The sequence below is a fragment of the Macaca mulatta genome, chromosome 14, assembly GCF_049350105.2.
Source record: "Macaca mulatta isolate MMU2019108-1 chromosome 14, T2T-MMU8v2.0, whole genome shotgun sequence".
NCBI lineage: Eukaryota > Metazoa > Chordata > Mammalia > Primates > Cercopithecidae > Macaca > Macaca mulatta.
The window spans coordinates 12,453,540-12,471,043 of NC_133419.1; the positions used below are offsets into that span (position 1 = coordinate 12,453,540).

At 57.4% G+C, this 17,504-nt stretch overlaps 1 protein-coding gene across 11 annotated transcripts in view; it reads left to right on the forward strand.

Annotated features, from left to right (window-relative positions):
* Nucleotides 1–5,072: 5,072 nt before the first annotated feature.
* Nucleotides 5,073–17,504, forward strand: part of SYT7 (synaptotagmin 7) — a 65,775-nt gene continuing 53,343 nt past the window's right edge. For all 11 annotated transcript variants that reach the window (XR_013403710.1, XM_028833350.2, XM_028833357.2 and 8 more), the window contains exon 1: nt 5,073–5,357. Coding sequence is in view for 10 of the 11 variants with exons in the window: in XM_028833350.2 (XP_028689183.1) it covers nt 5,327–5,357 (31 nt within the window). In the remaining variant the exon portion in view is untranslated. The remainder of the gene's footprint in view (nt 5,358–17,504) is intronic.

Here is a 17,504-nt window from a genome sequence, read left to right on the forward strand (position 1 = left end):
GATGACCATGGAGAAGAGAGAGACTGAGAGCCAGAATCTGGATAAAGAGGAGGTTACAGGGTGAAGGGGTGTGGGAAGACAGATGGGGTGAGGGTGGGGTAGGAATAAGGTTTCTGGCCCTGTAACGTGGCCTGAGAGACCCTTGGGGGCCTATAGCTATGGTAGGTCAGCTTGGAGCAGGGTCTTTGGTGCCTGGGGTTACCCCTAGGGAACCAGGAAAGATCTAGACCTTGCCATCTCCCCAGGGTATTCTCACATCTTTGTGTGGAGCAGTTCTTAGCCTTATTTTACAGATAAGAAAACTGAGGACCAGAGATGTCAAGTAACAAGCCAAAGCCAAACAGAGAAACAGGCAGAGGCAGGACCTGAGTTCGAGTATCAGATTCTTCCCTTGATGCTGGGGTCCAAACCCTGCCTTTTAGTACCAGGCCCCCAAAGCAGAACCCGGCAGAAGTGTGACAAGCATAGACTCTGGGTGGGCCTCTGAGATCTGGTAGTTACTGGGTCTTTCGAGAGGAGGCAATTTTGTATTGATGGTGATGAGGTGGGTATAGAGATGGCTGCAGCTGCCTCCTAGGAGTTTGCTGTCATGTCCTTTCTGGGGTGGAGACATCTGTTAACTTTATACTTTTGTCTTCTCCAGACTCGTCGTCTGCAGAGGAGGAAGGGAAAGACTAGGGGGTAGGAGCAGGGACACGATGACAGAACAAATCCTCACTCTCCTGGCCTGTCACCATCAGTGGGCTGTGCTGTTGCCCTGCACAGCCACCTTCCAGCTAGTCTCAGCCTGTCTCTCCTGAATCAGGCGAATGCTCAGCCTGGGTCTCTTGCCACGTGGACGATGGCAAGGAGAGAGGTGTGTTTGTTCTGTCACGTGAGCTGCACAAACAGCTTCCTCAGCATTTTTATTAATAATTCAGCCCATAGCCAAGGGGGTGGGGATGGGGGAAAGGACTGTGGGGAGACAGCAACATGAAGACCGCGCCAGGTAGAGGCCAGAGGGGAACTCAGGAGCCCTGCCTCCTAGCCGTGGCCTAGCAACAGAGCCAGGCAGCCTCAGGGGCCCTGTTTGGGAGAGTGCAGGCCCAGCATCTGCTCCTGAGGGACAGAATGTCCCTCCTTGAAGCCGACCCAGGACTCCTGGCCCTGAGGATGGTGCCAGATCGGAAACAGGCCTGAAGGGTCTGCAGCACACAGCACGGCAGTCCTTGGGGAACCAGGTGCTGCCCGCATTTCCTGCCATGTCATGGAACCCAGGACGGGACCAGCAACCAAACAGAATGAGAGGGGCTCTTTGGGCCCCCCTTCTCTGTGGACTGGAAGGGGAGAAGCTGAACGTCCAGAGGCTCGGGCCCTCCCCAATGAGAGACAAGACCCAAGGGCAGGGCAGGGGTGATTTACAGCCTCTGATCTTTTTCCTCAGAGGACCTGCTCACTCTTGCAGGCTCCATTTACTGCCTCTACCCAGTTCTCTGTGAGTACTTAGAAGACAGAATTGGGATTGGATTCTGGCACTCGGGCTGGCAGGGTCAAGGAGCCCAGCAGCTCCTAGAAACTCCCAGTTGGCTCGGCTCTCATCGATATTCCGGCAGGAGAGAGTAGCCTTCTAATGCAGCAGAATGGTTCACAGTTAGACATCTGGAAGAACTTTTCTGACAGGCAACACATGGGAATGGGGCGTATGTGGTGTCTCTGTTAAGGATAAACAAATAGCAACAACAACAATAATAATGGCATTCAAAAAGTATACAGAATAAATTATATGTTCCAAGTATCTTTTTTTTTCTTTCTTTTTTTTTTTTCTTTTTTTTTGAGAAGGAATCTCATTCTGTCACCCAGGCTGGAGTGCAGTGGTGCGATCTCAGCTCACTGCAACCTCTGCCCGGCTAATTTTTTTTTCTTTTCTTTTTTTTTTTTAATAGAGACGGGATTTCACCATGTTGGTCAGGCTGGTCTCGAACTCCTGGCCTTGTGATCCGCCCGCTTCGGCCTCCCAAAGTGCTGGGATTACAAGTGTGAGCCACCGCGTCCGGTCTCCCAAGTATCATTTTAAGTGATTTGATTTTTTCACCATGCTTAAACGTAACAATAACCAAAGGTAATAGTTGTTATTATTACCCCATTGTAGAGATGAGGAAACTGAGGCTCAGAGGTGTCTGCCCAGGGTAAACACAGCAATGATGGCAGAGCCACGTAAATCTGTATTCTTTCCTCTTTCCCATGACTCTGCATCCCCTAAACAAAGTGACTGAGACCCAGAGAAGGGGTGTCTTCAAAGTATTTTCTGTGTCAATGCTGCAGGCAGGAATTTAAAAACCACCCAAGATTCCCAATGCCCCAGAGCCTCAGTTTGCACAACTATATTTCATGGCGTTCCTCTTGTGTGTCTGAGGAGCTGTCCAGCTCTGACATCCTGGAACAAGGACTGTCCAATGCCTGTGAGGAGAGGATGAGACTGGACTTCGTACTCTTGTAAGAAACAGGCTATAAGCCCTCAGATGGGAGCAAGCACTGGATCTCCTCATGAATCCCACAGTGGTTAGCAAAGGGCTGGGAGTCTCAACCAAGAGTGATTCTTACTCCAGGTTCTCTCGCCAGCTCCCCAGGGTGCTGGCTCCGGGGCCTTTAGCTCCCTGGGTCAGTTCCTTCTCCTCTAGAGGCCTTGCCTTCATCACCTGACACTTGCAAGGGGCAGCCTGGGGCATCTCTCAGATGTCCTGTCAACTCTGAAAAACTTTAGATGCTTAGTAAAGACCTGTTGAGTGGCAGTGATGAGGAATTCTGCTGTCCCTCTCTGGACTTTCAGATTGATGGGTGAAGGGATCTGAAGTGGGGAGATTCCTCAGCAGGGAACCTGTCTGTGTGCCCATCTGGGGTGGGGGGTGGTGAGGGTGCCCTATTTGCTCTTTTCCTTTCGAGACCAGGCTCACTCTGTTGCCAAGGTTGGAGTGCAGTGGTGCAATCATGGCTCACTGCAGCCTCAAACTACTGGGTTTAAGCCATCCTCCTCCCGTCTCACCTTCCCAAGTAGCTGGGACCACATGGGCGCACCACCACACTGGGCTAATCTTTATTTATTTATTATTATTTTTTGGTGGATATGGGGTCTCACCATGTTGCTCAGGCTGGTTTCAACTCCTGGGCTCAAGTGATCTCCCGCCTCGGCATCCCAAAGTGCTGGGCTTACAGGTGTGAGCTACCATACCCAGCCCCTGTTTACTCTTTACTAGGGCAATGAGAGAGGCAGCTGGGGCGGGTGGGGGAATGAGCCAAGATTGCAGACCCTGCAGTCTCAGCCTGTTGGCTTAGCTTTCTGGGGTTTGCCAGGCCCCAAAGCAGAGTGTAGATAACTCGTGGGTTCTTGGCTGCACATGGGTGAGCTGGGGAGGACAGCTGCAAGGTGTATGAAATAGGATGGCCCTTCCCCAGAGGGTGAGGGCTGAGATTTCTGGCCACTGAGGAATGGTGGCCTTAACCTACAGATGCCTTTTTTCCTTCCACTTTTATTTAGAACATTCATTCCCAGGAAATCTGCTCTCTACTGGAACAGTCTTCATGGAGGTTTGCTGGGGAACTTCCTTATCTTTTTCTCAACCGGAAGAGCTATAGGTGGAGGTGAATGTGTATGTGTGTATGTGTGTGTGGTGGTGGTGGTTGGGGATAGACTCCATGTGATTTCAAGGGGATGGGGTCTGTTTGTGTGTGTGTCGGGGAGAATTGAGATAGAGCGGTGTTCCTGGCTGCCTTCTGCACTGTGGGCAGGTGGAGGTGTGGCAGGGCGTGAGTAGTGCAGTATAAAGCCAGCAGAAGTGGATTTCTCAGGGTGGAAATAAGAATCCTTGACTCTGGGAAGCGTAGCTCACCTGCAAACTGCATTCTCAGCACAGGGGAGGGCAGGATGCTGCCACAGACCCAGGGATTTTACCCTCTTACCTAACCCATCTGTGAAGGGTAGGGGCAGCACCTGTATTGCGGGGAGCGTCAGTGTATGTGTCTCTTTGTGTGGGCAGCATGTCTGTGTGGGGGGGAGGGGGCAGCATGTCTGTGTGTGTGTGTGTGTGTGTAGGTGATTAGGTGTGTAGGTGCGTGCAGGGAGGTCTCTGTGCCTGATACCCCTAATGGTTCAGTTCCGGGTTTTTCATATCCTTGGGAGACAGGTCTCTTCTCCTCCCTGCCCCAGAATCAAATCATCCCAATTCTGTAGAGAAATGAGAACTAGTGTTCACCTGATTTAGACTGTACTGAGCCGGCAGAGGGGCAGAGAGGACCAAGAGAGGTCCAGGGTTGGAAGGGGAAGGAGGGATTTCCTTCCTACCCTCCGAATTGCTAGGGTCAAGGAAAAGAGGGGAGGATCAGAGGAGGAGCTGCTGCTGGAGAGGGATAACCAGAGGCTGAAAAGCCTATTTTCTTCTTTCGTGGGGCTGGGTTAGGTGAGGAGGGTCACTAGGCGTAACCTGCCACCGAGGGCAGGGATCTTAGCCCTTTATGCTCCACCTGTGTGCGAGCTTGGAGAAACACGGGACTGGTGGACCCAGGCTCAGCGCTGCCAAAAATTCCACTCCTGGTTTTTGCACATACCAGCCCGTCTGCCCCGGACCGCCGCGGTGTTGAGTTCGGAGCTGACGCCCTCGAGCCGCCAGCAAGCGGAAATCCCGGAGTGGATCTCTACGCCTTTTGGATCGGAGCCAAAGGGCACTTCGGAGGAGGTGGCCGGCTCTGCGGCCCTGCCCGGTGCCAGGACGCGGCCATCGGGGAAGCACGGGCCGGGGGTGGGTCGCGCTGCGGAGCCGGACCCGCTGACCGGACAAGCCGGGCCGTGGGGCTCGGCGGCCCTCCCCGCCGGGGCTGCGGGCGGGCGGAGCACGGGGCGGCGGCCGTGCCCTCGGGGCGGCTCCGGGCGGCGGCGGGCGCGGGTGCAGTGCGGCGCGCGGCCGGCAGCGGGCGCAGGCGGCGGCGGTGGTCGCGGCGTTTGGCGGCGGGCGGGCGGCGCCGGCAGTGCCCCGGGCGCGCTCACACACGCGCTCACACACACACATACACACGGCCTCGTACACACACACGCTCCGGCGCGCACACGCGGCGCGCAGGCCGGAGGGAGGAGGCTCGGCGCGGCTCGGCGGCGGCGGCAACGTGCTCCGCGGGCGGGCGGGAGGGCTGGCGGGCGGCCCCCGCTCCCCGGCTCCGCGGCTCGGTGCAGCCCGCGCGGCCCCCGCCCTCGGACCCGCCCCCGGGGGTCGCCCGGCCCCATGCCCAGCGGCGGCGGCGGAGCAGCGCGCGGCCGCGGGCGGCTCTGAGGAGCCCGGAGGGAACCGGCGACGAGGGGACCATGTACCGGGACCCGGAGGCGGCCAGCCCAGGTAAGCGCGGCCCCGGCGGGCTGGGGCGCCCCGCACCGGCGGGCAGGACGGCGGCAGCGCCGGACACCGTCTCGGAGCCCCAGCCTGGGGCTGCTGTCCACTCGGAGCCGCACGAGCTCCCCCAGGGGTCATCCCAGCCCCGGGGGCGCGGGCTTGAGCGGCAGCGGCTTGGACCCCGGTCCCCCGCAGTCCGGACACTGCCAGGCTGGATGTCCGGGACGGGCTTCGCAGTGTCCCCACAAGGACCTCCCCCCCCCACCCCCCAGCAGCCCAAGGACAACGTGTGTGGCGGAGCGAGGAGCCGCTGCCCCTGTGGGAGCCGGGCAGTGCCCTCAGAGACACCCGCGGCTCCCAGCACCGGTGCCTCGGGGGTGCCAGCTCTGGCGGACCCCAGGGTGAGGATCTCGGCAGCTCTTGGCCAAGATTGTGGGCACAGGGGAGCGGAGTGGCATCGCAGTGCCAACTGTGAATTGAGAGGGTGCCAGGGGGCAAGTGGGAATCTGGTGCGGCAGCCGGGCAGGGAGGCTCTGGGGGGTGGGGAACCGCAGGGGCGTTGATGGGGGAGACGGGGTGCCTGAAGGGAAAGAGAGCAGGGGCTCTTGAGAATGGGGGTGCCAAGAGAATGTTCTCCTAGGTTTGGGGAGGGGGAAGCAAACAACCCCAAACTCTCTCACATCCTGGGGGAGAGGGCCGAACTGCTTTGCCTTCTGCTTCGCCCGCCAGGGGAGTGGCCTGGGAGCCCACTGTCTGCTTCGAATCCTCTAAGCCAAAGCCAGAGAATCTTCCCGTCTTCCTCGGAAATTGCTCTGCCATTTCCTCCTTGGCTCCCGATGCCTCCTCACCCAGTGCCCACCTGTAGGCAGGTCCCCTGCAGCTCCTGCCCAGGCTCTATCCCTGTTCCCACCTGGGGTGCTCCACCCAGTCCCAGCACTCCCAGTCTGCCAGTTCTGGCATCAGGGTCTGTTTCTGGGCTTCTCTCTGATGCTAAAAGCGTAACTCCTCAGCCCAGGACGTGCTCCCAAATGCAGAGCCTCCAGGCTCCCTGCTGCCAGCCTCCTGGGGGTGGTGGTGCTGTGGGGAAGGAACAGCTCTAAGACCCTGCACAGAAGGAGCCTGCAGCCGTGAGGCTCCTGAAGGCAGTCCAGTGGGTGCTGGCTTTGCCCACTCTTGCCCCAGCCCCACATTTGCTCTTTCCCCTCTAGGGGCAGCCTCAGCCTGTCTCTGCCTCCTGAGGAATCTGCTCCCACCCGCCCTCAATTCTTTTCAGCCTAGTCGATATTGAGGACGACCCACTGGGCGCCAGACTTGCCCTCACTCAGCACTTGGATATGAGGGTGATTCAGTCTCCTTCTCTGGAACCTTGCGCCCTTCTCTGAATGTCCTCTAGGTGAGGGCTGAAGGGGCATTGCCTGTGGAGAGCCCTCCCCTCATCTGTCTGGACCCAGGTCACCTACCCTGGCATCTTCCTCCAAGATGCCGCCAGCTTCCAGCACATGGCCCATGGCAGGAGCGTTCTCTTGCTCAGCTCACCTTCTCAGAAGCCAGTAGCTTAGTTCAGAAGCCAGCTCTGGGGTATGAGGATAGAAGATAGGGAAGCAGTAAGGACACTCTCTGTCCCCTCGCCCACCAGGCTGGCAGCCTCCCCTCTGTCCTGTTAGGCCGCTAGCCTGGGGCCATGCCCTTGTCCCCTCTCCCTCACTCCTCTTCCCTCCCATGCCTGGGCACCATGACATCACCACTCCTTCAAGCACCTCTGCCCTCGCCACGGAGGCCAGCTTGACGTGCTTGGCATCTTCTAGGCAAAGGGTCTGGAGTCCAGTGCCATCCCTGGTGTGCTGGCAGCCCCCAACTCTTCCCTCACCCCCTCCTTGAATGCGCCTCTCTGGCTGCAGTTGGGACCTGTCTTGCCCACCCTAGTTGCAGCTGCAGGACCCACCAGTGCCTGTGGTGGGGCAGCTGTGACTGGGAAAGGGGTTGGCCTGAGGCTGACTGCTCTCTGGTGTGGGCATTAGGCTGGGTGGGGTCAGACATAGGCTGGAGAGGGCAGAGTCTGCCTTTGAGCCTAGTCGTCTGGGGTCCTTAAGGAGTCAGAGATCTCATTCTGGCCTCTGCCCTCTGGCATCCCTGCCTACCTTCGTAGGCCCTATAGTTCCAAGTCAGATTCCCCTTCCCCCCAGCTCCCCCAAGGTTCCCCAGACTCAGCTCCCCAAGCCAGGGCTCTGTGTCCCCCATTTCTGCCCCCCCCCCAATCTCCCCTTGGCTGGTACTGGTTGGGACTGAGATATGCAAATTGATTTCTGCGTAACTCAGGCCACCCCTCCCCTCCCCTCTGGTCCCCCAGGGGCCGGTGCCTTTATATCCTGATCCTCTCATCCCACTCTCAGGAACACCTGCGGCCCAATCCTTAAAAAAACCTGTCCTCTCCTGCTCCCCTTTGCCTCATGCTGGTTCCAGAGGATCCCTGTGGCACTCCCTCCCTCATCCCCGCAGGGCTCAGCTACTGCTAGGACCTTACCTGACAGGTGTGGTTCTCTCCCTACTTGGGCCCCAGGCCCCCAGGCCCTTGGCTCCCTGATCTATTGTGAATGAAGAAAGGGACTGTGGGCAATAATCAGAGTCCAATGAAGAACCCAGACCAGCCCCCTCCCATGCACACCCAGGCTCCAGCTCCACGCTCTGCCCAGCTTCCCTAGGCCATCCCTGCAGCCTCCCTTCTGCCCCCTCCTAGACTTCAGGGCCTCTCTGTGCCCTCGGCCTTCACCCTCTCGTTCATCCTGAAGTCCCTGTGTCTCTCGGACTGCTTGTCCCCAGACCAGGCGGGCCCCAGCAGGCCTGCAGGGGTCAGCGTTGCAGTGGGCAGGCAGGACAGCGGCAGGAAAAGAGAGAGGGAGGGAGAGGTGACCTTGCAGTGAGCTGGTGAGCAAGGCCAGAGAGGGAACCACTAGGACAGAGGTTAGGTCCTGAAGGCTGCCTGCCCTGCCCCCAGCCCTCTGTGAGCTTGTCCCTGGGGACAGTAATGCTTGAAGCCTTCTTTTGTCCCACCTGTTAGTGGGCTCTGTTCCCTGCAGGGCAGGGGGCCTTGGCACAGCAGGCCTCCTCTCTCAAGGCGAAGGATCCACGAGATTGTCCAGGCCAACCCTCCACTCACTGGGCACAAGTTAGGGGAAGAGGCTGATGGCGGGTGAAGGAGGTGCAGAAGTTAGGGGTGTGGCTGAAAGGGCAGATCAAGGGTGTGCCCTGAGGACCACCTGGGTTAGAGGCCAGGGCTGGAGCGTGGGAAGATCCAAGGAAGCCTGACTGTGTCCACCTATTTCACCAACAACCTCTCTCCTCCCACCTACCTCCCCAAAGCCTGCCCCATCGGCACACGCTCGGGCCTCCCTGGCCTGCATCCTGGGCTTGGGTCAGAGTCCGGGCTGAAGATCAAATGATCTCCCCACAGGCCAGGACACAGTGGAGGACCTGAGGCTGGGCAAGTCTAAAACCCAGAGGGGACGAGGATGGTTTCAATGGGGCATGGGCCAGGGCAGCCAGTGCCCCCAAGCTGTTGTGTTACCGTGGAGACAGGCCCCCTCCTTGGCGCTGGTTCACACTGTTCTGTGGCCTTGCAGGGAAGCTTGATCAACAAGCTGCCCGCTTGAGGGCTGGGGGATAGCGGGCAGGGAGACAGCCCCAGAGCCCCTCCTCACACTGGGGAGGGCGTTAGAGCAGGCTGGTTTGAGGTGGGAACATACAGGCCAGTAGGTGACAGGTAAGGGGACAGCTGGAAGGTAGGGCAATAGGTGGGTGCCGGGTGAGCAAAGACAGGTCCTGGGCAGCTGGGTTCTGCTCCTGGCTGACCTCAAGCTCAGGCTTAAGGGGCATTGAGGGCAACATGGAGTGCCCGTGGGGTCTGTCCCCTTGTTATACCCTCTAGCCTGGCCATTGCAGGATGTTGTGTGGGACAGGCAGAGGAGCCGTATATGGTTCCCTCCCCCTCCTGAGTCCCCTCATCCCACTCCCCACCCACCCCCTATTCTCTCAGGGACTTTGAATCCTTATTGAATCTGATGGACCGTTTTTGTTGTCAATAACTGGTTCCCCCAGGGGAGTGAGGCCAAGAACAGCAGGGAGAGGAGCTGGGAAGGGTCACGTGGGGGCGGGAGGCCCAGTCCTGAGCTGATGACCCCCAGCTGGAGAATGAATTGGCTTGATGGCTCCTCAGAGCGCTGTGGCATCCCAGGTGGGCATGGGCAGCCCTGTATAGAGCTGGTCCTATAGTGCTCCACGGACAGTGCCCGGCAGGTGGCATATGTGGCCGAGAGGTCAACTTTCTCTTGTCAGGGCAGTGACTGGTCTGGCCAGGTGCCGGCACCAGCCGGTGCCAGGCCCAGCCCGGGTGCCTGCCTGCCTTGCCAGGGAACCCCAGCTGGCGATGCCAGGCAAATTCTGTCAGTTCCATGGGCATGGAGGTCCCTGACCTTCCAGGCAGCAGGGGCAGCCCTGCTGGGCCCTATCCAACTAGTGTCTAGAGGGCAGAGCTTTGGTCTCACCCAGCAGAATTCCCCAAGGGCTGGAACAGAGTTGGCAGACAGCATGGGACCTGTGGAAGGGGCTGGACTGTACCCAGAGCTTGCGCCTGGAATTCCAGGTCCAGTTGGTTGGAAGGTGGGCGGGTGCATCCGGCCTGCTCTGGGCGGTCTCTGCAGCCTCCACCTGGAAGGCCCCCTTGGGATAGAATGGACCAGGAGCTGAGGTATTGTGAGCTGGAACCCCTGCAAAGCTGCATGTTTGGGGAATTGGTATCTTCATGTGATTGAGCCCACGCGTGGAAGGGGAGGGCGGAGCCGGGGGGAGAGGCGCTGTCTGTATGTGTACCTAGTATGTGTGCCGGTGGCAGCTGGATGGCCATAATATCTGCATTCATCTGAGTGCCAGGACCGCTGTAAACAGCAATTAAAGAGTGTATTTGTAGCAAGGTGCGTTCAGGTGCGTGGGGAGCTGTGACGGAAAGCTTTAGGGTAGGGCCCCTCCCCAGGCCCTGTACCTGGCCAGGCAAGGCCTGTGTGCCAGGGACCCTGCCTACCCCCTGCCACACCCTCCCACCTGCTGGCATGGCCACGAAGTCCTCATCTGCTAGGAGCAGGGCCTTACCTGGCTGTATGGCATACATGGGTGTGGACGGGAGTGATCATGGGAGCTTTCATGTGTACAGATACAAGCGTTTCCATGACGGTGTGGGGCTGTTAGCATGTGTGTATGTGTCTGGGTCAAACTGAGATCACCTGTGTGTTTGTGACTGGGTCTGTTTCTGTGCATGTGTGTATGCACTGCTTCCCCAGGCCCTAAGAGGAAGACTGCCATCGTCTCTGTAGTGACCCTGATAGTGACAAACCCTGATAGTGACAAAACAAAAGATGCTGGTAAAACAGGCATGTGCTGCTGGCCCTGCTCCTTCAGTGCCCTTCCTGGAGTGCAGAAGGCTGGGGGCTTCCATGGCTGACCGAAGGAGAAAGGGGGGTGACTGTTCTACCCATTAGAGCAGACAGGAGGGAGAGGTTTGAGCTCCAGCCCCAGTGGGCTCCCATAGTTGCTGCTTGCATCACAGATTGGGGAGAACCTGAGGGCTAGAAAGCCCTCTGGTTCTAGAACCCCCAGGAGCCCCAGGAATGAGAGAGGAATGGTGCCTACCTGTTAGTCCTAGCTGGTTGGTGGAGCATGCACCCTGCCACCAGCCAGGGTAGGCTGGCATGAGAGGTCGGAGGCAGAAGGGGTGCCTGCGTGAGGCTCTGCATGAGGGGAGTGGAGGAGAGAGCGTGCGGCTAATGTGTCCAATTAAATTACTTCAAACCCTGCCGCGGCAGCTGTTCCCGGCGGGGCCCTGGGTACAAATTGGATCCGTCTCATTACCATGGGGTGGTGTCAGCGGGGCCAGAGAGTGGCGGCCAGCATGGCCGGCACATAGCAGGCCCTGTCCCGCTCTGCCGGGCCTGGGCCCGGGTTGGCCCCCTCAAGCATTTGCTTGCTCCAGCACCCCTCAGAGGAAGTGCCCCAGGTCCAGATACTGGGGCTCCCCGCACACCATCCAAGGATGAGGGTTAGGGATGGCAGCCAAGGGACCCTTGGAAACACTTTCTCCAGGAATGGGGGTTTTGTGCTTTGCAGAGGGACCAGCTTAAGGAATCCCGCCTCTCAGGTCACCAAACACATTCTGTGTCCTCCCCTGATAATAACAATAGCATGATAATAGCAAGCCTTGTGGAGTGCTCAGTATGTGCTGAGCACTTTACATATGTGCCTCCAGGGACAGCTTGCTTGAGCTAGGGCTCTGGGGTCAAACAGCTATTGATTTGAATCCTGGCAGAGACACTTGCTGCTGTCTCTGGAGCAGGTCAGTCCACCTCTCTGGGCTTGGGTTTCCTCTTCTGTTAAATGGGTATGATGATGGTTCTTACCTCCCAGGTGGTTGGAGGTTGAGGTAAGGCAGAAAAAGTATTTAGCAGAGAGCCAACCCATAGTAAACACTCAGCCAGAGGCAGCTGTTCTCAAAATTGTCCTGTACCAAGCAATTGATACGTGGGATGAGGGTTCTGGATCCTCCAAGGAGGACATGCCTGCTACCTCCATGGTGGAGGAGTTGGGGAGGGCTTCATGGAGGCAGTGTCAATTAAGTTACCATCAGAATAGCAGAGACATGTGTGCTCACTATGTGCCGGGTGCTGTTCTAAGCACATAACATGCGTTAGCCCCTCCGTCCTCAGAACCACCTTGGGAAGTGCGAACTTGCAGTTAGAAGTAGGTCTGGGATTCCAGCCACGAGCCAGACCTAAGGGTGCGAGCTTCAGATACAGGGCCTTGAGTCCTGAGGGAAGAATAAGAGCTTTGCCATGTGAGCGAGCAGAGGTGAGGCAATCGGTGAGGTGGGGACAGCACATGCAATGGCTCAGAGGTTTGAGGGATGTTGGCCAGTTGAGGCAGCAGTGAGTGCTTGAGCATGGCCAGAAGGGAGACCTTTGGGGCACAATAGCAGGAAGTGAGGCTTGGGAAGGTAGGTTGGTCCAGATTATGAAGGGGTTGGCATTTTGAAAGAGGAAAACTGAAATTCTTTTAAAAAGTAAGGCATTTGGAGAGCCATGGATGGCTTTTGAGCAGGTCTCTATAAAGAACTTTGAAAGCACGGTAGTGTGGAGGGTGGGAAGTCGGGAGGCAGGCGGATAGATGGAGCTAGAGTCTCAGCAATTAACACATCTGCTCCTACCTCTGCCGGGAGATCTGCAGTGTCCAGCCAGCCTGGGCTCTGCCCTCGGAAAGCTTGAGGCAGATTATAGGCAGTCAGGGGGTAACCAGGTGCAGGTGGGCATGAATGAACACCCTGAGGGGGCTTCCCAGGTGCTTGGGGTATCAGAGACAGCCTCCCAGCAAGGGATATAGAGCCAAAATGGGCAGGCCCAGGGCCCTATGGACACAGTTAGTCCTCTTGAGGATTTGTTCTGTACCCACATAACCCTCCCAGGCATTAGGGCCAGGCCTGGGAGGGGCCACACAGCTCCTGCTCCAGCTGCCAGGCCTGAGCTCCAGAGCCCCACCAAAGCCAACCTGTCTCCATGGCAACTAGGCGGGCCACCCCCCTCTCCATGCCCACGGCCCCTGGCACAGGGGCCCATTCACAGCAGGGCCTAGGTATGTCTTCCCAGTTCCCTCAGGGGCCATCCCAAGGCAAATGCCCTCACACAGAAGCACTGGCAGCACACATGCATGTTGGCATTTGGGTACGTGTGCACACATGATGTGTGTGTGTGTGTGTGTGTGTGTGTGTGTGTCCTGCAGCAGGGAGGTGGGGACTGTCTGTGTTGACTACCCACCTTAGCTAGAGATTTGTTCCCCCTGAGTGGGGGTCAGATAGGTGCCAAGGACCCTGATGCCAGGATGAACTGTGGGCTCCTGTCTTGGAGATTGGGATGAAAAAGGCAGCCCAGAGAAGGGGCAACTAGGAGAAATGGAAGATTAGGGAAAGCCACAAGGGAGAGGCTCCCGGTGGTGCCTGGGGGGTCCACAGACCACCTTGTTCTTTCCATTCATCATGTCATGTCATCTTCACAGCAGTCTTGCAAGGGAGATATCCAATTCACTGCGGTGCAGATGAGGAAACGGAGACTCAGAGAGGTTGAGTGTCTTGCCTGGGTCACTCAGTAGAGCAGGAATAAGATTGCAAGTTGGCCTCACTCCAAAGCCTGGGTCTTAACCACTGGGCTACGTTGCCTGGTGCCTCCTTATCCTACTAGGCTCCAAGCCAGCCCGTCTCTCAGCCTGTCTCTCAGAAGGGAGCACTACGAGTTGGTACTGGCTGCAGAGCTGGACTCAAAGGGTGTCCCAGTGCCTCTTCTAATGCTAGGGTATCCCCTAAAGCCTTTGTTCTTCCTGGAATGGCAGGGAGTCTCCTTCCCACCCTGTCTCCATTCTCTCTACTGGCAAGGTGGAGGGATCCTCTCACTCATGGGAGAGGCTCTCAGGAGAAGGGGAGGAACCCCTCTCTCCCTCCTTGGCACCTGCCAGCCCTGGAGGAGCCTGATGAATTGTCTGTGTGCCCCCCCCAACCTCATTCCTCCCTCTCCAGCCCCCGCCTGGTTGGGGAGGTGCGAAGGGAGTGATTTCACAGCCTGTCAGCTGAGGCCTAAAAATACCCAGAACTCTAAGATGCTTGGGCAGGGGGAGGAGAGAGCAGGGACCAGGGATAGGGTGGTGAAGGGTGCAATGGTAACTTGGCCAGAGGAGCCCAGGTGGCACCACAGTCCTGCTCAGGAATGATGGGAGACCCGCTGTCCCCAAGGTCCCCATCTGACCCCTATCTGGCAATGACAGCGGGGGCCAGTGTCTCGAGGGTCTTGAGAGCTCAGCTCTGGCACTCAGACCTAAGGGAGGGCTTAGTCTCAGATAGGAGCCATTGTGGACCCGAGGCCCCCTGGAGCCTCCAGTTGATGCCTCTCTCTCCCTCTCCACCCCCAGGTTGGCTGGCATCTTTGGGCCGTGGGAGCCAGGCTGTGCCTGAGTCTGCTTCCTTCCTGGAGAAGGTGCCTGCTTCTGCTAGGGGAGAGGCGTGAGGAAGGCAGTGTGGATGGGGGTGCCGGCAGGTGCGGGATGTGACGTGCCAGCCACCCAGGCACTAGAAGGAAGCAGAGGAGAAGGGGTGTGGTGGCCCACGTCACTGCCACATGGCTGTGCGCTGCAGCATGGCACATGGCCCCCACAAGTCAACCAGTGCTCAGAGACGGGAACACGTGTATATGTGTGTGTGTGCATGGACCTGCTAGAGTCGGCTTGTTCTGGTGCTGGGATGCTTGTGGACATGTGTGACCCAGCCTGGCTACCTCAGGTAGAAACTGGGTGAAGGCACAGGAGTGGGCGTGGGAGCATGAGCTAACATACCTCACTTCGTGCAGATGCATGACTGTGTGTGTGCTTCCCACGTGGAAACACGATGGTAGGTGTGTCTGTGCAGAGGCACATGGGCACACGTCTGTGGGGTGCCAAGCAGGGGCTGAGAGGGTCCTTAGGGAAAGAATGCAGAGTGGCGGCCAGGGCATAGGGACTCTGGATCAAAAGTAATGAGGCTCAAATCCCAGATGTGCCATGTGCTGACTTACTTTGTGGCCCTGGGCAACTGACTTAACCTTTCAGTGCTTCATTTCCCACCTGTAAAACAGAGGGAATAATAGCACCCTCATGGGGTTGTTGGGAAAATTCGGTGAGTTTGTATCTGTAAACCACCTAGAACTGTGCCTGTCACAGACTTAGCACCATGTACGTAGTAGTTCTTCTTCTTATCTTGTCCTACCCTTTGATGGTACAGGTGGGAATATGAAGGCCCACAGAGGGACAATGACCTGGCCAAAGTCACACGGTAAGTTAGTGGCAGAACCAAGACTAAAAACCAGACTCTAACGCCTTAAGACAGGGCTTGTTCAAGTCGTGGACCTCATGGATTGCAGTCCTACTGGAGTGTGGGGCTTAGATTGTGCCAGGGCTGTTCTGGGACCTTGGGAACTCAGGGACCTGCACATCTTCAGATAATGTTGAGGGGTCTTCAGGGCAGTGGCCTCAAAATGACCAGCTGCATGAGTCAGAACCATGCCACTGGCTAGCTGTGTGGACTTGGCCAGGTCACCCAACCCTGCTGCGTCTCAGTTTTTTTCCCTATAATGGAATAATAGTGATACATACTTTATAGCGTTGTTGGGATCAAATGAGATCCTGTATGTAATGTCTTAAGTGGCTGGCACACTGTACCTAGTAAGTGCTCAATAATGTTTGTTACAATTATAACCCTCTCACCCTGTGCTCCATAAATGTGATTTCCTTTGGTTCCCTTCCAGCCCCTGGCCACCCTCACTCCCTTCTGCCTGCTACCCCACACTCCAGAGAGCTTTGATCAGGACTGACTTGCTGGCAGCCATGACTTATCTTTGTCTGCTGTTGTTGCCCTTTGCCCAGAAGGGAACAGGACCCACCAGTAGGACTTAGTCCCTGAGCCCTCTGCGTCTGGCCTCATCACTCACTTGACCTTGGACAGGCACCGTTTCCTCTCTGTGCCTTGATCTTCCCTCTGAAAGTGGAGAGGCTGGACACAGCCCCAGAAGCTCCTGGTTGTGTTGCTGTGTGGCCCAGGGGGGCCCCTGGCTCGGCCTACTTGAGGGGGTGGCAGGTTGGCAGGGAGGGAGGTCAGCTGGCTGCCCCGGGTGAGTGGAGCATCTGGGGCCTGAGCCGGCTGGTGGCCTGCCATCATGCCCGCCCGCACCTGTGGCTGCGTAGGAGGGTGTGCAGGCCTGGCTGGCTGGGCACTGACATTGGGGGAAGCTCAAGGACAATGACGTAGAGAAAGCCCTTCTTGGGGCTCTGGGAGCTGCCACTCCAAGCCGTCCTTCCCCGCTCTCCTCCTTCTCCCTGGGGTTTTCCTTCAGCAATTCCTCCTTCCTCCCTGTCCTTCCTCTCCCCTTCCCCTTCCTGGAGTCTTCCAGTATCTCTCTCTCTGCCTCTGCCCCTTCTGTAATCTTGACCATTTTCTGGTGCATCTTCTCACTTCCTCTCCCTCCATAGAGGGGAGATTCCTGCCCCTTCCTGTCTCTCTGGTTCCTGAGATTCCTCCTTTCTTCCTTTGATGTGTCCCCATTTTTCTGGCTCCTCCTGGCTCCCTCTGCTGCCCCAGAGCTCAGGTCTCTCTCACTTACTCTGCATGGGCATGTCCAGGCTCCTTCCAGCTTTTTGTCCCCTTGCTCTCTCTCACTTCAGAGTCCCTCCCTCCCCAGAATCCCTGCCTCCCTTCTTCCAGTTCTGTGGAGTTCTTTGCTCCTCCACCAGCATCCCCTGCCCTGACAGGACCCTGACCCAGGCAGTTTCTGTGGCTGGAGCTGCTACCCAGTACCTCCACTACCCCCCTGCCTTCTGTGAGTTGAGAAAAGGGTCAGTCCAGGGCCCAGGGACTGGCAGCCCTGCCTCCTAATTAGCAGGAGGTAATTGCCTGGAAAAAAAAAATTCATTTAGAATGAGACTCCGAGACTCCGAGTTAAAGCTGAGCCAACCAATGGACCCCAGGGAGGAGGAGAGGGGAAGCAGCCCAGGCCCCGACCTCAGGAAGCCCCTCAGGAGATGAAAGCCCCTATGACTCCCTGCCTGGCTTGTCCGCAGCACCCCAGCCTTAGGGAAGTGGGAAGAGTGCACTGGACTGAGTGTCCCACCGTCTTTGCCTGAGTTCTGGTTCCACTGCTCACTGTGTGACTTGGGGCAAGCCATTTATTCCTTTGAGCCATACTTTTCTCTCCTATAAAATCAGAACAGGGCCATCCCTGCCCACTTCACCCCTCAGGATCATGAGGGTCAATTCAGACAGTGGCTCTGAAAGCATTTGGCAGGCTGTAAAGTGCTATAGAGTGCAAGGTGTTACTCTCTTCCTCCACGTGGCTCTCAGCCGAGAGGTGAGGATGGTGGGTGGCTGGAGTGGTCTTGGAGAAACCTGAGGGATAGTGTGGCCTCTAGGACTGAAAGGATGGTGAGGTAGATCCAGCTGAATGACAAGAGTAAGGGCAGACGATGCGCTCTCCCATGCCCGTCTCAGCACTGGCTGGCTGCAGCAGCCCGAGTGGTCACCTCCCTTTCTGATCCTTACTTTCCTCCTCT